This window comes from Ambystoma mexicanum, chromosome 13 (assembly GCF_040938575.1).
Source record: "Ambystoma mexicanum isolate Mex_15411 chromosome 13, UKY_AmexF1_1, whole genome shotgun sequence".
Taxonomy (NCBI): Eukaryota; Metazoa; Chordata; class Amphibia; order Caudata; family Ambystomatidae; genus Ambystoma; species Ambystoma mexicanum.
The window spans coordinates 725,292,398-725,313,330 of NC_090938.1; the positions used below are offsets into that span (position 1 = coordinate 725,292,398).

At 46.4% G+C, this 20,933-nt stretch overlaps 1 protein-coding gene across 2 annotated transcripts in view; it reads left to right on the top strand.

The window, feature by feature from the left end:
• The window catches only part of LOC138521813 (butyrophilin subfamily 1 member A1-like), a 299,199-nt gene that overhangs the window by 26,634 nt on the left and 251,632 nt on the right, over positions 1–20,933 (top strand). The window contains exons 2-3 of one of the 2 annotated variants that reach the window (XM_069634930.1): positions 8,786–8,881; positions 19,988–20,124. In XM_069634930.1, coding sequence (XP_069491031.1) covers positions 20,046–20,124 — 79 coding nt within the window. In that variant the 5' untranslated portion in view covers positions 8,786–8,881; positions 19,988–20,045. The remainder of the gene's footprint in view (positions 1–8,785; positions 8,882–19,987; positions 20,125–20,933) is intronic. The other variant, XM_069634929.1, reaches the window with a different exon arrangement.

Sequence of the window (20,933 nt, forward strand, 5' to 3'; positions counted from 1 at the left end):
TACAGAGTACCTGGTCTCCGGATCACGCAGCACCCTGTAAGCAAATGCAACAGGCCTGTACGACCCTCCTTTCCACAGTGCCAACACGGCTCCCACACCAATCTCACTGACGTCGACTGTCAGCAAGGTCTTGGCCTTGACATCGAACGTCGCCAAGAAAGGCCCTTCATCCATACATTTACGCACCGTATCAAACTCCACCAGACACTGTTTGCATATTGTAAACACCACATTCTTCTTGAGTAACCCTCATGCAGACTGTCTTTGCTGCATACCCTGGAATTAACTTCATGTAGTATTCTGCCATGCCCAGGACAGACCTTAGCTGATCCTTGGATTCCGGGGCACACATATTCTTCAACACAACCACTAAACCTTCCCTGGGCCTGATTCCCCCCCCCCAGCCCATCAATAGTGTGCCCCAAATAGGTGACGCTTTTCACCTTCACTTGTCACTTGGACAACTTCACGATCAACCCCTGCTCTTGCAACCCCTTCGACACACAATGCACCCTCCGGTCATATTCCTCCACATTTTTGCCCCACAACAGAATATCATCCATATAACATCCATACATCCTATACCGGCTCTCTGTCCACACCAAGAAGAGAGCCCACATCCAAGCCTGGGTCTCTGCAGCATCTGTTAACTCGGCCGAACTCTTTGGAATCTGCAAAGAACTGGCCAATCCTGCTGCAGTCTCTACCTCTCCTGTCCCCTCCCAGGCCCTCTGCGCAGCTCTGGCTTCTCATTTCATCTCTAAAACTCAGGATATCCTGTCCTCTCTCTCTTCCTCTCCCCCTCCTCCCTCTACTCCCTGCTCTTCCTCTGGCTCTTCTTTGGCCACCTCTCCTCCTTCCTTCTCTGCCTTTGCCCTGCTCTCCCCAGAGGAGGTTTCCAGACAAGTCCGATCTATGAAAGTCTCATCAAAACAGGTTCACCCCTGTTCCTCCAAAACCACCAAGGACCACATTGACACCCTGGCCCCTGCTCTGGCTGAGTTCTGCAACCACTCCTTTGCCACTGGAGTCTTCTCCCCTCACCCCCCTGAAGCACTCCCTTGTACACCTTCTTCTTAAACCCTCTGCTGACCCGTCCTACCTGGCTAACTATCGCCCAATCGCCATAACTCCTTTCCTGAATTCCTGGAAAAGCTGGCCATCTCCCAGCTTAATCTTCACACTGAGTCTGTTGGTTGTCTCCATGACCATCAGTCTGGCTTCAGAGCTGCCAGAAGCACAGAAACTGCTCTCCTGAACATATGTGAAGACCTGCTCTCTAACCTTGATTCCAACACCCCCTGTATCCTCATCTTACTTGATCTCTCTTCTGCCTTTGACACGGTCAACCATGCCATCCTGCTCAACCGTCTCTGTGATAACCTGGGTATCACAATCAGGCCCTGGCTTGGCTGACTTCTTTTCTCTCTGATCGACCGTCCCAGGTCCAACTTGGGTTCTTCCTCTCCTCTATCTCTATCTCTACCTGTGGTGTTCCACAGGGGTCCAACCTCTCTCCCCGGCTGTTCAACCATTACCTGGAACCTGCCCACCGCATTGCAGCTCTCTGCCCCAACTTTCAGTGCTTTGCAGATGACACACAGCTAATTTTCAGGCTCCCTTTAGCCACCCCCTCTCCTTCTCTCCTCTCTGACGGTCTGTCTGCTATCCAGTAGTGGTGTGCTGTCAATGATCTCTGCCTTAATGCCAGTACGATTGAGATTCTCCTCATCGGCTCACCTGCACCTTCCTTTCGTGTCACACTCTGGCCAGCCTCTCTTGGCCCACTTCCTGCTCCCACCTGTGAGAGTAAAAACCTTGGTCATCAACTCCACACTCTCCTTCTCTCCTCACATCTCTGGCGTCTCTAAGAAGTCACACTACAAGCTGCACCTCCTCAGAGGTATTCTTCCTTTTCTCTCCTTCCCCCAGAAGCTCACTGTCTCCAGAGCTCTGGTTCTCTCTAGGCTGGATTACTGCAACAGCCTCTTTCTAAATCTGCCTGCCTCTACTCTCCACCATCTGCAACTCATCCAAAACAGGACTGCAAGACTTGTCCTTAGCTTCAATCCCGGGGATTGTATCTCTCCAGGACTGAAATCTCTGCACTGGCTCCCAGTGGCTGCGAGGATTAAGTTCAAAACCCTCTGCATTGTCCACAAGGCCTTCTGGAGCACGGGGCCTCAATACCTTCAACTCTCTCTTCCTAGATATCTTCCTTTTCAAGCTGTTCCCTCATCCGCCTCCAACCCTCTCAGGGTCAGACGCTTCTCCAAGCAACAAGTTGGGGGTAGATATTTTTCTTCAGCTGGGGCCTCCCTCTGGAACAGCCTCCCTGCCTCTGAAAATTGAGGAGAACCACCTCCGGTTCCGGAAGCACCTCAAGACCTTCCTCTTTGTTTCTTCTTTCTCGCCTCCTCTTCCCTGCTGAACTCCTGGTTATAACTTTACGCTCTAACAGAACAGGAAAACCAGCATCTTAGAACTTATCTGGATCAGAACCTGGCGACCGGTTTCATTCGCCTGTCCAAGTAACCTGCCTCCTCGCCCTTATTCTTTGTGCCTAAAAAGGAGGGAGATTTAAGAACTTGCATCAACTATAGAGCCATCAATCAGATCACAGTAAAAAATCGAAATCCCTTAACACTTCTACCAGAGCTCCTGGATCAAGTGAAACATGCTAGAATCTACACAAAACTGGATTTAAGAGGAGAGTTCCATCTGGTAAGAGTAAAAGAAGGAGACAAGTGGAAAACGGCCTTCCGCACGAAGTACGGCCTCTTTGAATACCAGGTCATGCCCTTCGGGCTATGTAATGCCCCTGCAGCGTTCCACTTTTTTATGAATGATGTACTCCGTGAACTATTGGAAGTTTGCGCTCTTGTTTACATTGACGACATTCTTATGTACTCAAATTCCATGAAAGAACATGTAGGCCATGTCCGGGCAGTCTTAGAGAAGCTTCGACAACACCAATTGAATGCCAAGTTGGCAATTTTCTTTTTTCATGTAATCGAGGTTGAGCTTCTCGGTTTCATGCTCACACCACAAGGCGTACATATGGACACACCAAAGGTTAATGCAATCCTCCAATGGCCCTCACCAACTTCCACGAAAGGAGTTCAAAGAGTACACGGATTCGGCAACTTTTACCGTCGGTTTATACCTGGGTTTTCACAAATTGTACATCCAATTACCTCCTTGTTAAAGAAAAATCAAAAGTTCCATTGGTCGACAGAAGCTGAAGAAGCCTTCCAGAAGTTGAAACTAGCATTCACTACAGCACCAGTCCTTCGACACCCACGACCAGACCTACCTTACATAGTTGAGACAGATGCTTCAAAAATAGCCATGGGAGCAGTATTGTCACAACGAGACCCTGAAACAGGACAATTACACTCCGTTGCATTCTGGTCCCACAAATTTTCAGCCCCAGAGTTGAACTATGCAATCACAGATAAGGAGTTACTGGCGATTAAAGCAGCATTCAAGGCCTGGAGACATTACCTTCTTGGGGCGAGACATACGTCACTGTCATCACGGACCACCGTTACTTGCAATACTTGAAAACTGCCAAATCACAAAAGATGCAGGATCAGTTCTTGGGGTTTTCTCCTGTAAAGAAACAACAGGGTCCTTTAGACAGTTGCCTATATTCTGTATCTGATGTGCAATGTTATTCTGTACACCTATGAGGTCCCACTGACTCTTTTGGATTTTGATAATATCAAACCCTCCCCAGGTAGATCGTGGTATAGGTATATGGCCCACTGGACAGCTATACCATCTAAAACGGCTCATTTAGCTCATACGTGTCACCAGGAATACATAATCAGTTACAGCCATAGTGGCGTGTTTGTACGTGGCTTAAGTTAATTATAACATATGCGTCCGCTCCTTTAGCCCACACGGTAATGCATACTTTAAGGCAAATACTCCGCAATTTTCAACGGCTACCGTGCAGGGTTCTAGACCTATTTAATCACCGGGATTCTTCATGCTCACCTCGGTTATACCATCTATAACGGCTCATTTCACTCATACGTTATCTGCTGTGCCGCCAGGACTACATAAACAGTTGAGCCTAAGATCAGCTCAGCATTTAGCAGGCAATAACAAGAAAACTGCTTTCCCCTTTACCTTTGCTCCCCAGCCTTTTAGCTTAGGTTGGGGTGGTGTGTGGCAACAAGCACGCTGATGATTTATGGAAACAATGTAATAATTTCCCACTTCAAAATCACCATTAACCATTGGGTATGCCGAATCAGCGTCCTGTACCAATTCCGGTGTACTATCCGCATTATCGTACCGTACACCTTCTGCCTGACTGATACTTGCCTCAGTTGATGCTTTAGTAATTGCCATTTGTGCCTCAGGGGTTTCAAAAATGACTGCATGGCAATCATCTTGAGGCCTACCCAACACTATACAAACTGTGATTGAAGGTGGTGGCAGAATACTCATGTCTCCAGTATCATCCTCCGTCTGATGGACACCATCTTTATCCTTGTGGTGTCTCATTTGTATCGCCCTAGTCGCCGAGTAATTTATATTCTGCATAGCAATTGGGGAAATTGCCTCCGGCCCCACCTGGACTATATCACAACCATTTAACCCCCTCAAATATGTCTCGCATTGGGGGGGAATGGGTCGTGATTACCTCAATGTATTCTTCAAAAACATTCATGTGATTGACATCACTGGAATTGACATTAAGTAATACACTGGGCAGACCTTCTGCCCCTTCCATATCATAACACTCACCTTCTGGGGCAGATTTACTACGCAGATTATACATATTAGTGAGTGATGACCTTCTGCACCGCTCTGCTGGTTTTGGAGTACCTCCCCACGTTAAGTATGTTTGTATATTACAGGGTCAGGCCCCCCAAACAAGAGGCACAGTTCTTACTGCTTGCTGCCGACAGGTAAGGTAGGAACGATTTCAAATCCTTATAATAGTCTTTCTGGGGCCTGATCCCGGCCCTGTACCCATCATTGACACTTGGCAACACAAAAGCACCAGAGTAGGAGCAAGCCCTGCTTCCACGATGTAAGGAGAACTTAAAGCGACAATAGCAGTCAACAGGTATCAAGTAGCTGTCTTGCCAGACTGCATTGTAGAACACTTCTGCTCACTTCCACAAGCTGTAAAGAATGAATATACAATGTACTGGAGAACAGAACCGGCCCAGCCCAACAGCCTAGAATGTTGTCCCTCTGATTCTCTATACCACTCTCCTCCCTCAGCTGTCATCTGTACAGGTCCCTTTTCAGATTTCACGTTCTTTATCAGTCCCTCAGCTCTTCTCCCTGGGATTCTGTTAATAAGAAAGGATTTGGTTTTGAACTATGTTGAACTTACTTGTATCACAGCCCTTTCTATCTTTGCTGAGTACTGGAAATGATTTCCTTTAAAGGGAAATGCAGCTAGTTCTATGCTGGTGGTTTTGGCTCTAGCTATTGATTGCATTAGCTGTCCCAAGGTCTCTCTCTAGTAGACATAGGGTAAATGGGATGAGGGCTTCACTGTGTGTGCGCCTTGCCTTCGAATGGCGACACAGTGGCGGTGGTCTTGGGATCCTCCTAGGGGTTGAAATTGGAATTTGTGGAGAAGGAGTTGGAAGCTCCCAGGATTTTCCTCTGACCATGTATTACTCATTGGGACCCAAGCGTTATTAAAGTTCAGTCTCACGAATGCAGTGGGCCAAAGATCGTGGAACTAGTTTTTTTCCAAACTCTGTCCTGCACCCAAAAATGCACGCCTTGAACCCCTCTTAATTTCTGTGTTACTCTGTCTTGTATGCTATTGCTCTGGCCATTTTGCTTCACATGTCTTCTCTGTTGACATTCTCTTTAAGTTTCTTTCCCTATTATTTTTTACGTTTCTTTACCTATCTTTGCTACTGCACCATAACTCTGCCACCACATCTATTATTGTCTCTTTACTGCCACATTTATATCTCTGCTGACACCTCTTTTTCTGTAGGGTGACCTTGCTTACTCTCATTCTCTCTGCAGGTGCAGCAGAACGAGGCACTAATACATAGCATGCAACAAATGTAACTTCCAAATGAGAAGCAAACATAGCTTTGTGTCCAGTACATAAGACCATTCATGTTTAAATGTCTTCTAGAGGTTTACTAATGTACATTTAATGCAAATACCCAGGCACAAAATGAGTTCATGATTTCTGTTGGCATCAAGCCAACCAGGCTCTTTTAGGTCCTATCCGGGAGCTAAACAGCTCCCAGCAATTCCAAACCCTGCCTCTATATACCACCTTTGGGTCCAGCATCCCCTAGCTTGAGGCAGCGCCCAGCCCATTCGGCCACGCTCACAGTCCCCAAGGTTAGACAAGCTATCTCATCACAGTTTCTAAACGCCTGGTGCCTTTGAAATGCATGCAAGGCTGTGCTAAAGTCATTTATGTAGGGACCCTCAGTCTTTTGTTGGTTGAGGCTGGTAACGTGTACAGTTGAGGCGGTAACATGATTGCAAATAAAGTGGTTTTCATCATGCAGCGATGTTATAACAAGGCAGGTCCAGTACTGGGTAATATTATATGGCACTGTTTAATATCACAGGGCACTGTCTCAGATTTGTATAGGTTTGGGGAAGGATTAGTCACATAGTGAGGGTGCCTGATTCAGCCTTTGAATCTTTCTGAAGGCGATTGAGAACATTAAATAGAATAGAATTGAACATGGTACTTCATGTCTTGTTGGTAGTTTTGAAAGGCCAGTGGGGCGGAGGCACAGTTAGACATATGTTACATGTCCTTATCGTCCACCCTGCTGACAGGGATGAAATGTTGCAATTTACATTGATTTTATTGATATCTTTGTGGTGGCATTCCCAATTCCAGCATTTTAGGTTTGTCCCCTCAAACATCATTGTGAGAATCAAATACGGAAATGAAATTGGGGACAGAGCTATCATTTTAATAAATGGCAGATGTAAGGTGCTGAGCTAGGTCTGGCTTTTTAGCTCATCACGTTGCTGCAGTTTTACTTTTCTTACCAGCATCCCCTATTAATGTGAATGCCAAAGCCATGGTATAAGTTCTCACACACATCCCTGTTAAGTCAATAAAGCCAGGGTATGTCTTACCCATCTTGTTAAACTTTGCTAGATAAGTATGAGAAAAGTAAAGGTTCACCCCCTTTGAAATAGTAAGTCTAGGACCTGCTATACTGTCCCACAAAATCAGGCCATCCTAAAAAAAAAAGTAAAAAAAAAATGATCAGAGCTTTAGGAGTCAATGCCCACAAATGATGTTAATTTTAAAATTCAACCCCCATCCCAGATATCTCAGCCTAAACGTTTAATGCTTTAAGATCACAATAAAATAGGAACGCACACAAAGGCTTACCATTATTGCAATTATGAGCCACCTTGCATAAATATACTATACTTTGTTATTTCTCATCATTAATAGATTACCAATAAAACAAAGGCTTCTGTGAGAGAAACCTGCATTAAAGCTGTGCCCATTGATTATATGTGAACTTTGTTTCTTCGAATGTACATTGCTTGTACAACATACATTTCATGAGCCCATTTGGCTGTAAGGCTAGTTGCTGCCATCAAGTTTCAGTAAGCCCCACAGCATTATCTTCCAAAATATGACTTGGGAGTAATAAATATCTCTTCCTCAATTGCTGATACTTTGGGTAAGATAGTAGGAAATGTTAAAAAGGCAACCTTGTCTCTTTTGATGCAGATCAATGTGTTATTTGCAGACGGCAATTGATAGAACAAGGGTTTGGTGATATTGTATCCAGTCATGTTGCCAGGCAGCCTAAGTAGCTTTCCTTATTTTGCAAGGATGTATGTGGAAGATACAATCTGAATGATTTATTTTCTATAGCATCTCAATCTCTTAGCTACACACACCTAATCCTATGACACGGTTTTAAAGCGTGTGTTCGCCCATTCGGGAATAAAATATGGGGAAGTACTCCCATTTGGCAGCCTTGTCTTGGCTACATTATTCCTGATGTATTTAGGCCACAGAGCTTCCACCAGATTAGAATAATTTGTCAAATCCCTAGTTGTTTAGTCTTCAGATTCCTAGTTAGTCACGCCTCGGGATTGGTCCCTACTAATACCCAGTGAAGTAATGGTTTCATCTTCAGCGTATCCCCCTAATCTGTTAGAAAAAAATACTCTTTAGGGTCCTATTTTCAATAGGATTCAATTAACCCCCTAAACCAGCAGCATATAGCATTGTGGACTGTGTCTTGGCTTGATAGATTTTAATGGGTCGTCTCATTAATGTATTTCCAAATCTGCTGGATAATCTATTAATTCCTCCATTAGATTGTGCCATCTGCAATTTTGATTTTTGAATTTGATCTTTTCACATCAGGTTATTTGAAATAAATACTCCAAAAAAATTAAATAACCTTTCCTATGCATGCATCTCTCCTTTAATATGGAATTTACTGCTTGTATCACAGGGGTCTCTCCCAGTCCCGACAACCATCATTTTGTAATTGCTGACATTAACACTCCTACTTTTTCTGGCCAGGAAGTCAATGTAAGGGACAGTTAGAAACTGGGGGCAAGGTGGGTACGCAGAGTATGTGCCACAAAGGCAAGATTATGTGCATAATGTGGGCTGGGATCTTTGTCCCAGACCATCGTAGGGAGATATTCAGCATCCATAATTAAGTGGCTAGTGAGCAAATTCATATAAAGACTAAGTACCGTTGTACCATTGAGGCAAGCGCATAGCTTTGAATCTGATGTCAGACATTTTTGTTATTTCACCATTTAGGCCAAACTGAGCTGCTGTGTCAAGTTCATGTGAAGTGGAGCGAAAAGGTTACAAAGGTAGCAGACCTCCAAAATGTGCACTCGCCACTAGCCATTGGTGAGTGGTAATTGAAATTCTGTGCTTTGTGTATGTGGAGAATAGAGGGGATGAGATACTTTTAATGCCTGGCTAGTAGCTTGGAACTTGATTTATTTATCCTTGAAGGTAGGATCCAGTTCTAAGTGTATGAACACTGCACATAATATAGATCAGTCCCCAGTGTCCAAGTGGGCAGTCTTAATATTCATGAAAGCAAAATAATCCCGGACACAGTATGTCCTCTTACATTTTTATGTTATAAAGTAGAGATTGTGGCAGACCGCGCCTGAAACTTTATTAGATTTCTGACTATCTTTTTGTCCTCAATCCATCCTGTGGTTTACTCGTTAGGAATTTACCCAAAATCGTTCAGTTCAAAGATATAAGGCAAAACTATTGATGTGAGTCTATAGCCTTTTTTAAAGATCGGATTATATATGCTCCAATCCACAAGGCTGGGAATGTGCCCTCTTCTAACACGGATGTCAGAGTATGGATCACCAGGGGGCCCCAGAAACTGATTATCAACTGGTATACGATCTGGAACTGGTGCTTTTATGACCTTATGAAATGGTATTTTATTAGCAAACTTCACAACAGGCCCAACTAATTGGGCGGGCTATTCATCAGCATTATTTAAAACATGGGCATTTCAATTCTCATTTATAAGCTTGTTTCCAAAGATAATCTTCATCTGCTGCTTAAGTAGCTCCTGTAACTCCCCGCCAGTAAACCTGCTGTCCCCTTATATATGGTGTTCTGGGTATTATGGTGTAGAGCAGGCACATTGTTATTACCTTCCTTTAAAGTTGTGAGGGAACAGTTCACAGACTTGGAAATGGCCCATTGTGAGAAAATCTTACTTTTATCAACCGTTGCAGGAACGGAGATGTCTCGGCAGCATACAAGGAGAAGTCTCTTCGCAAACAGAGCTTCCTACTAGAACATCATCACTTCAGAAATGTCCTTCATATGAAGACTCTCTGTTTTGAAGAACCTGTCAGAGACACAAGTCCTAACCTTCACACCTCTCGGTACATTCCGCTATTCCCCATTATCCACAAGCTCAGTCCATTTTCACATCTTTTATGAAATGTGAAAACCTGGACTTTGCTTTTTTGCCAATCCTGGAAGCTTCATGTGCACATTCCCAAGTGGGATTTCTACTTGTCTGACACGATTTGCATGTTTTTTTCAATTTCGCTTTCCTTTCCCATAACTTTTCTCTTTACACCTTCCTTAGCTACGCACCATCACACAAAAAGGGCACAGTGTACTAGAAATGTTGATGTTGCATCATGGCACACCCGTAACAGTGGTGTGTCTATGCATAAGGAGGCTTCCATTGCTTCTCTAACAGAGGTACTACCCTTAGCTTAGTTTCCTGGATACACTACAACAATATTTAAGCCTTCTATCTGTCTATTGACCCTTGTGTGATGTAATACCCGCTGGTACGTTTTTTCTCTTCTAACATAAAAGATACATCCATTTTATAAAGTTAATAGTATTTTTTATTGAACCAGTGCGTGGAGTCTTCACCCAAGAGCACAATATCCATAAGGTTTGGCTTGCCTCAGGCGGTCTCCCTTGGGCAACAACCCATTCCACTTCTTTGTAAAGCCTTTCATATTTTTGTGTTACTCTATCGTGACTTTGTCTTGCATGCCTTTATTCTCATTAAGTCTTCAGGTTTTGACTTGGGATGAATAGTTGAGTTGGGGATGCACTATTTCAACAATCAATGCTAGGTAGACTTTATTTTCACATAGCTTTCGCTTTCACAGCATTTATCAGTATTACTCCTACGTCCCGTCCCCTTTCCTCCCTACTTGTGGGACATTCCGTCCTTTGGGACGGGACCGGAGCACTTTTGTAAAAAAAATCAAGCATCTTTGATTTTTGTCCTTTTATTTTTACGCAGGTACCGTACATGGCCGTAACCCTGCCCTCCTCAACTCCGGCCCAAGCATCGCCCTTCAGCCCTTTTCATCGCACGGTCTGGGCTGGACGCACTAGCATCACCGGGAATTTTTCTTTTTATTCCCTTTGTCCTTCCTTCCTGCTCCGGTTCCACGGTCATCTAGTCTTCCGTCTATGCTGGAACGTCTGGGATTCGTGTCCTGTTCTTCACGCAAATGTTGTTTCGCTAGGATGGATCCCCACTCTCTTTGCCTGGAGTGTCTGGGCCTGGAACATCGCTCAGACTCGTGTTTTTATTGCGATTCCCTCTACATCCGGGTACTCCAGCGTCGTCTCCTTCGGTGAGAGGAGGTGTTTCAACGCGTTCCTCCACTGCATTTTTCAGCTTTTCATCGACGAAAAGAAGAAACACCCGGTAGGTTCTTTACTTTTTAGGGCGCCCCAGCCAGGTGACTCCTTCCCAGGGTCTTCCAGAACCGGGAGGGGCTCAAGTAGCTCTCACAAGGGGTCTAATAGGCACACCAGAGGTTCCTCTGAGGGTTCCCGCAGGGGGCCTGCCAACACCACACACTGTTCCGAGGTTCACCGTTTGGGTGCTAAAGTTCTGCTCAGTTCTTCGGCGGCTCTGGATACCGGGGTTCGCCCTGAGGTCTCTTTTTCTGGAGATTTCCACACTGATACTGGGATATGCCCTGAGGTCTCAGTTTCTGGAACTTTTCACACTGAGTCATGGCTCGAGGCCCCTCTTGAGGGAGCTATACGTCCCTGGTTAGATCCCCAGGTTCCTCTTCTTTGGGCAGAGTCGAGGGATCCTCTTTGAGAGTCCTGTCGTGAGGTACATTCCTCAACCGTCCCACGCGCAGGGTCGTGGTGGTACCGGTTCTGTCTAGGGGGCAAAGAAGGCGGTCACGCACCACAGGCCTTCCAGTACCGGCTCTGCTGAGGTTCCTCCAGTGGAGGCTAATTCTGGGGCAGTACCTAAGATGTCCAGTAAACATCCTAGCTCGGTCAGGACCGGCTCGGCCGAGGATCCTTGTTTCAGGGCTAAAGTGTTACTTAAGTCCCCTGACTACCCTGAGGAGACTGTTGCCTCACTTTCCCCAGTGACACAGTGCGCCTCAGGTGTCGACAAAAGGGCGGCCCAACCTCCATGGTCCACGGTGGCCATTTTGGGAGCATTCCTTTTGGGGCTGAGGTAGTCTTTTCCACACCATGTGGACAACAAAAACCCACTTCCGCCCTTCATTCGATTGGCATGTTCGGGCACCGTTGCCTCATACTGTCTTGCTCCCTCCTGGTTCTGCACCACTGATCTATGTGGATCCAGCCACTGGTGGGCCTTCCTGGCAATCATCCTCATTGCGTTCATGGGGGTATGCCCCCCACGAGCAGCCTCTGCCTACTCCAGCGCCTGGACCTTCGTATGAGAATGCATTTTTTGGGAAATTTCAGACGCTCATGCATTCTGACCCCATGAGGGCATACTTTAAGGGTCTCTTCAGGGAAATGTATCCTGTGCTACCTTCTGGCCCGGCTATTCCTCTGCAGGCCCCGGTGGTGCCACCTCCTCCACCTCTACCTGCTGGACCTCCTCTGGCTCTTCCTCCTCTGCCTCCACTATCTCCGATAGAAAAAACATTGGGTGCTCTGCCAAACAACACTTTAACTGTTACGCTCACCTGGCTCCCACAGAGGCGTCGATCGGAACTGGACAGCTGCGGTCTCCACCAATGTGACGCGTAGGGCCGAGATGACGGACTGGACTGGCCCACCTAGCTTCGTTTGCTTGGCCCGTAGGAATATTCTTCTGCAAATGGAGAAAGGGCATTAACCACCCGTGGAGTTGAGCGTAAATCCCCCCCACCCCCGCTGTTCTCCCCACAGATCACCTTTGATGTCCCCTCTTATAGTCTCACCTGATGGTTTGAAAAGATGAGCTCTCCATCCTGCATTGAGCGCAGCGGCGCGTTGATAACCAGTTGTTTCACTGGCTCGAAATTGAGTTCCAGAACAATATTGACTCCAAGATTCCCAGCAAGATGCCGTAAGTATAAAGTTCGTAAGAGTTGTCCGATTCCTTGCAGGTTGCAACTTGACCCTAATGAAAAGTTCCTCGTGGCAACCGGTAGTATTCTGGTAAGGATTTGTATTTTCCAACACAGTTCGATAAAATAATGTCAATATGTAACCTGTTGCTTTCTCCCTTATTCAGGCGCTGAGAGAAAGTATGAAGTCTCGGGGATTAATACCTCTGGCAGTAAAATCTGGTAAATCTATTGTGGTGAGGAGGGTTCCCCTTGTTAGTCCCTTGGTTTCACCTTGCTGTCCTTTTGTTTCCCCTTAGGGGCCGGGATTCGGCAAAGAGGCAGTGGAAGCTGGCCGACCCGTGAAGAGGAATAGTACCCCCGGTGGTAAAATCAGGTGAGTCTATGGGGGGGTAACTAATATTCCTCTATGTATTCCCTTGGCTCACCTTGCTGTTCTTGTCTTCTCCTTAGGTGCCGGAGTGCGGTGGGAACATGGAGGAGGATGCGGTGGAATGTGAAGATGCTGCGAAGGCCGGTGAGTTCAGCGCGGCGCTGCAGCAGGCGAGGCGACGCGCATAAAATAACTTCTTTCTTCCAGCTCAAAGGCGCGATGGATCGGGAATTCAGGTAAGGATCAAAGGTATTGCTCTTGTTCTAACCTTTTCTCCTTCTTTCTCCCTTTTTCTAGGAGCTCCAAACTTGAGGCGGGCGTGGCAGAAGGCTGGATGCAGAATTGCAGGCACAGTGAGCGTTACGCTGCTGGATGCAGAATAACGGGAAACGTGTGCTGCTCTTCGGGCGTGGTTTAAATAGCCGCCAAAGTATTCCCAGGTAAGTATTCCTCCCCAGCCCCGCCCGAGTAAAAAAATAGTCCCTAAGTAAAGTAGTCCCTTCCAAGCCTCTTTTGGCTTGGAGCTCTTGCAGCATGGTCTGCATCAGGTAAGTTTGCAGCATGGTCTGCATCAGGTAAGTTTTAATCTATGAGCCTGGCACCTATGGCGCCAGGACTGACTCTCCATATGAGCCTGGCGCCATAGGCGCCAGGACTGGACCCAAATAGCCCCTAGTAGGGGTTGTTGGGCTTGCTTAGGATAACTTGATGCCTGCTTCCGGGGTTGCTGGACTTGGTCTGGGTCCCCGGGGGTAGGCATCATGACATTAACACCTGAGGTCCCACGTGCAATGGATCAGCCTCCTGTTCGCCCTTCACTGGATGAGGCCCAGGCGGACCAAGGCAGCGATGAACAGCCCCGCTCTATCAGAGCATTCATGACCGGGTGCTGGATATGATGGCTTTCCTTAATATTCCAGTACCCGAGGCCCCCGCTCCACAGAAGGGGGTGCTTTCTGGAGCCTTTAACCTATCAGCGCAGGAGTGCACCAGCCTGTTCCTCCCGAAGGACGTCTTGGCTGAGGCCCGTAAGGTCTGGGAGAAACCCCATAATGGGCTGCATCTCAACAAGAGGATTGACGCTCGATACAAGCTTCATGCCTCGGAAGATATAGCCTTGTTGGCTTGTCTGCTCCAATCGTCAACGGTTGTGGCAGCAGCCACCCACCAGTCCAAACTGGCCTCTACATCCTCTACTGCAGCAGCCCAAATCCTCTCCAAAGAGGACAAACTTCTTGACGCCACTGGTAGGAAAGTATTTTTGAATTCGGCGCTCCAACTTCATCAGGCTAACACCGAGCTCGTCCTGGCAGCGACCAATGTCAAACTGTTGAGGGAGCTAGCTGATTTCCAGGAATGCATATCTGTGGATAGGCTGGAAGACTTCAAAACTGGTTTGTTGGATGCAAAAGTGCTGGCCCAGGATCTACTGGAGGCTGCGGCCCACCACGTAGATACCTCTGCTCGAGGCCTTATGGTCTGGATTGACATTTCCCACCAAGCGTGGCTCCATGCGACAAAATTCTCAAAGGAAGTGCAGGACAAGGTGCTGGACCTTCCTTTTGATGGCAAGGAATCATTCCATTCCTCCACAGATGAGGAACTCACAAACACTAAGGCGAGTACCCAAACCGCCAAATCTTCATCGGTTCTGGCGAAAGCTCCAGCTAAGGCCCCTTATACACAGAGGTTAGGGTCCCAAACTCGGTCTTTCTCTGGGTTCAGGGGGTTTTAGGATCGATGTGCGTGCCGAACTGACGCTCCGGTTGGCGGGCCCCGCCGAAAGCAACAACGGCAAGGTGGTTGGTTTTTCTCTCGCCCATCAGCCTCCTCTCCAGGGACAGGTAGTCTCCCTGCTGACAAATCATCCAAATTATATTTTTTGTCGGTCGCAGGAGACTCAGATGGGAGGACGAATTTCGTCTCAACTGGAGGCGTGGCAGACCATCACCTAAGACCAGTGGGTTTTGTCCATCGCTTGGGCGTGCTTCCTCTTGCGCCACCCCCTACCCCTCCCTTCACCCCTCCCTTCCAGCAGACTGGGTCGCCCTCCCTCAGAGCCGAGGTACAGAAACTTCTGGACCTCAGAGCGGTGGAGCCTGTTCCTCTCAGGGAGCAAGTGAAGGGTTTTCACTCCCGTCTGTTCACAGTGCCCAAACCCAACCAGTCTGGCCGGCGCACTATCCTCTATCTTTCCCAGTTCAATCTTTCTCTTCCCCAAGAGAAATTCAAGATGATCACGCCTTGCCAAATAAAGTCCTCTCTTCGGAAGGGCTACTGGCTCACCGTAGTGGACCTTCAGGACGCATACATGAACATCCTGATATGGAGTCTGCATCGGAAATATCTGCAGTTCTCCATGGGAGAGGAACACTTCCAGTTCCATGTGCTCCCTTTTGGTCTCAGATTGACACTGCGTGTCTTTACAAAGATGATGTCGGTCATCGGAGCTTTCCTGCAGGGGGTTCATGTATATCCATATTTGGACGATTGGCTCCTGCGCAGCCCTGCTCAAAGACTGCATTGATCAATCTCAAGTCTCTCCTCCAGCTCCTGTTCCACCTTGGGCTGTCGGTGAACTGGCAGAAATCTTCCATGACAGTCTCTGAAGATCGGGTTTTCTTGGGTTTCCATTGGAATACAGTAAGTACCAAGGTGTTCCTAACGGCGCACAGGATTGCAGACCCATCGACCACGTGCCAGCTCTTCCTTCAGTCTTCACACTTGACAGCTTGATAGTTCCAAAGACTTGTTGGTCTCATGGCCTTGTGCGTGCTAGCCCTTCCTCTTGCACGTCTGAAGATGTGGTGTACTCCTCTGGCTCTTCGGAACTCTAGGTCTCAGGCTTCCCATTGTGTTCCTTCAATTAACTTTAAACTTGACCTGCACTTTAGTTTTCAGTTTTATAACTCTTGAGCTCTCTTTACTTTAGAACACAGGACTGTGTGTCCCAGCATGCACCAATTCTTACTTCTAATGTTTCTTAGCCTTGACCTGTACTTTGCTGCCAGCATCTCAAGTGATGAAGTCCCTTTACTTTAGAATATAGAACTTCGGGTCTCAGCACACATCTGTTCTCTCACTCTGTCCATATTTGTGAAATTTGGCCTGTAGTGCAACCACTATCCTTTCAGTTTTTAAGTCTCCCTTACTTAGGACATAAAGTCCCATGTTCTTAACATGCATCATTGTTTCGCTCTGTTAGACATGGCCTGCACTTTGGCTTCCAGAGTGTTACGTGTTTAAGTATCTTTACTTTAGAACATTGTGTTCCAACTTGCATTGGCTCTTCTTCTGTGTTTGTTACTCATGACTATTGTGTGTGTTGTAGTGTGCATGGTTTAGTTCCCTGCAGTTTACCAGTCTGCTAGCCCACTCACATTGGCAAGGAGATTTTATGGAGGGCGTTATAAAATTTGCATAGTGCTCAACCTTGCTGGCGAGGCGACAGAGGGGATGTTTTAAACTTGTATTTGACTTTTACTGCAACAAACCCTGTTTGCAGTGAATGGCAGACACGTTTCACTGTGCATGTCTGGCCTTTGGGGCCAGCATTGCACCAAATATGAAGTGTGCTTAAAGTGACATGCACCTTTTTACAGAAAGAACTGGTTGTCACCTTCCACCATGGGGCCAGTGCATTTCTCTTAGGTCAAGTATGTGAACTAAGGAACCCACCCTGCAAGTCTAGTCAGATTTTTAAGAATTTGCCAGGCCCGTTTACGTTTATCAGCATTCTTTTTAGGGTTCCTCGCATTCTTCTCCTGAGCTCCCATCTATGGCACTTTTTTTTCAAGGTGTGTTTTGTTCTTCCTACTTGCGTCAACAGTAGGCTTGCCATTATAATTGTTTTTTTTATAATTATTCTTTTATAATGTGCCTCATACCGGAGACGGTTTCTAAGGGCGAGCCCAGGTTTTGAACCTGTGATGCTATGCGTTGTCTTGCTTCCAAGACAAAGGCGTTGCCCCTGAGCTATCCTCCCGGCCAATTTTGCCAATTTTTGTTTCCGAAACATATTCTCTTTTTTTGTCATTCTTAACTGTGTCCCACTTTCTGCACTGGCCTTGCAATTTATCTAGCCCTCTTCAATGGCAGTGCCAGTGTGACTGCCTAGTATCATTGTTCTTGCTCGCGCAGTTGTTGTTTGTGGGAGTTCTCTCCACTCTTGATGCTTCATGTCAGTTGCATAGTTCCTGGTCACAGTATCTCTGCCAGCCTGCAAGTGTGATTGTGTGACTGCTTCTCTCCTCCTCTCCCCAGCCTACTTTAGTGCTACCTCCTTATGCTTCCTCCTCCTCTCCTTCTCTGTTTCATACTTTTCAAAAACCTACAACTAAGCAGGTGTGATCACCTGGTCATCAACGCAAACATCAGACTTCCCATTTTGCTGATACTGCTTCCCAAGAGGGTTGAAAACATCACACCTCTGTGTGAGGAGTCAGCAGGGAGAGGCAGACGCAAGTTGTTCATATTTTGAAACTTAGGGGATAATAATAATAATAATGTAGCATTTATATAGCGCTACGAACCCTCAGGTATCTGAGCGCTGCTTATTATTACCCATGGTGTGTGGTGCTCATTTATCAACCTCGGAAGGATGAAAGGCTGAGTTTGGCCCTTCCGGGTTTCGAACCTGCATCAGCAGACTCTGCAAAATGTGAAAGCGAGCGCTCTACTCGCTGTGCTATCGGACCGGCTAAGAAGGGATGTCTTCCTTCTTCTAGATTCTTCAAACAGGATTGATTCCAAAAGTGTTACTTTGAGTAACAGATCCTTTTAAACCTGCTTTATACTTGCATTATTCTTGTTAAACATTAAAGGTCTGTGTAAGTCTTTCTGTGAATCTCATTGAAGCTTTGTAGATTGCCTGGTATACTCCCTTGTCAGGAATCTTGGTTTAACTTCAATTGCCTGGTATACTTGCCTGTCGGGACTTCTTTGTAGATTTGTGGATTACCTGGTATACTCTCCTACCAGGAATCTATACACAACTTCAATTGCCTGGTATACTCACCTGCCAGGGCGTTTGTAGGTTTCTCAGTTCTTTAGTTAGGTTAAAATAGCATATACCGTGATGCCCTTTTATATATCTATCTTTGGTAATGATTGCCTAAATATCTCCCCCACATTGGCATCTCATGCATTGCGTTGGGGTTTGCCTTTGGACTTTGTCAACATTCAAATCTTCTTACTTTGTCTTGTCTGCATTCAAACATTCTTCTTACTTTGTTTGGATTTTGTACAATTTGGAGTTTGCCCACATATGCAATTTCATACCATTAAAACAATCTATGTCAGAACGCCCCACAGCCCCCAGCTGCTTTGGGCAGACTCACTGGGCTTTTCCAGCATTTCCGATACTCTTTGCAACCTCTGCAGGATGGCTTCTTCTTCCTCTCTGCATTGGAAACTGTGATGTTCTCCCAGGGATTCACACGACTCTGCAATGACTCTCCGGTTTCCCCTTTCGTTCAGGGATGAAGAGTGCTGCTTCAGCAAGTGGTCTGACTTCACGGAGCTCGAGCACAGCTCCTCTCGTCTCCACGGCCCTCTTGGCTCACATGCGTCTTCTCTTCTTTCGTTCCTGCGTCCTCTGTGTTCACGAGTCCCAATTTCGGGCTTAACGTCCTCTCCTGCACGGTTCACTTCCATAGTGCGCTTTCCGTCTCTAAATATCCTGCGCACTGCATCTATGACAAAACAACTTGTCTGCAGATGATACTGCTACTCTGCACAAACTCCTTACTCCTCTTCCTCGTCTCAGTACCTGAGTGATTATGGGAGTTGGAGTCCATGGATGATATTGGATTCTCAACTCTCATTTGGTTTTATATCAGGATTTCACATAAGGGTGTATCAGAAGAAAAGATGTTGTGTATGTGTTTAGGTGTTTGAGTCAAAGGTGGGTGCCTGAGCAGAATGACAGTAGGCCATCAGAAACTCATGTATTAGGGGTTCTTCCACATGGGAAACAGGGGAATACTGCGTCTTCTCCAATGGAGTCAAAAGGTCTCCCCAGTAGTTGTCTCCTCCCATATGATCCTCCCTCATACAATCGCACCAGGGTCAGGATCAGGTAGCGGCTGCTGTCCCCTGGCCACATGGGAGGAGGTCACTGACGGGGCATTTGTGATGTCTACACTGGATTCATCACATCTGATACTGAATACAATTCTGCCTAAAAACAAAAATAAATCTCCAATTTCCTGGGACACAGATTGCACAGTGATTGCTCATTGCCTCTTCTGAGAGACCATTATTAGTGAACAGATCCTTGAAGAATTGAATAGTCATGGTAGCAGTGATGTCACTCGAACCTCATCTCCATCCACCTAGTGCAGTAATCAACCAACACTACCCAAAATATATAAATTGGTGCCCAACGTATATTGTTAGATTCATCAGCCATTTGAAATGCAAAACAATCCTCCACCATCAGATCTGCTTTTTTGATATCCAATTAAGCTTTGCACAGGTGAGTTGGTGTCCCACCCTCATCACACTTGGAATGATGCAAGGAGGAGGTTCCTTTGTTATAAATCCATGTTATCACAATGCAAAGTCTTCAATGAAAAAAATCCAGCTACCCACCATCCACGCCAGAACTCCGCGCATACCCTTTCCTTGCGCAAACCATCCATATTCCACATTGTATTCTCAAGCATGGACACAGTCTCTCTCTCTCTCGTGTTTTTCCCTGATTTGCCTTTTTTCTGTTTGAAACCTTTTAAAACTATTCTGATTGCTTTCTCATCTTAATTATGTTTTGGTCTTTTTCAGACATACCATACGATGTCTGTTGACTCTTGCCGAGATGCATGACTGGCCATTGTCCTGAATGATGAGCAAAGAACGCTTTGCATCGAGGATCCCCCTTGCTATCTTCATTCTACTCCATGTCTCCCCATTGCACTTGGGTAAGGACGCCGACTTGAGCCCTTCACTGCATCAAACACTGGCTGCTGCACGTTCTCTTTAGACATTGATGTTCTATTGAGTTAAACGAATGCTTGCATAGTTGGAGGCAACAGACTTCCCATTTCGCTGATATGTTAAGATGGTTGGAACTTGGAAGGATAATTTTTTGCAACACTAGAAGCTTAAAAGTAGGACTAGGCCAAAAGTTGGAGATTTGATGCAGTCTCAAGCAAGATTGTATCTGCTCCATACTCTTTAAAGAGCTCACCTATCAGAATGTGGTGTTTTGCATAATTTGCCTGATTTTTCTACCAATGGGCATGTAATAAGGTATGATATGGCATTTATAGCGCGCCTATACACAAGTGTTTCAAGGCGCGATGAGGCAAGGGAGGGGGAACAGAGCGAATACAGAGACAATGATCTTACGAGGCCAGGTGACAATGAGATTGCGCAAGTACAGGGGAGGGGGAGGGGAAAAGTGTGAGGGGAAAGAGGAGGGGGCAGTGCAGTACATGGGATCAACAGTAAAAATAAATAAAAACCAATAAATAAAAAGTGCGGCCAGCTGGTGGCAAGTGCAAGGGTAAGTGCAGACATCAAGTGCTGGTTGGGGACTGTAGGGGATACAGAAACAGCCCCTGGGTGCAAGAGTTGCCAGGGGGGCAGTGCAGGTTTGCAACTGGCGGGGAGGGGACCTGGGCCCGAGATCAGAGGGTAGCCAGGTGACCAGTGCAGTTTTGGTTTCAGCCAAGAGTTCAGCAGGGGAGAGGAAGAGAGAAAGCAGAAGTAAAGAGGAAGGTCTTGA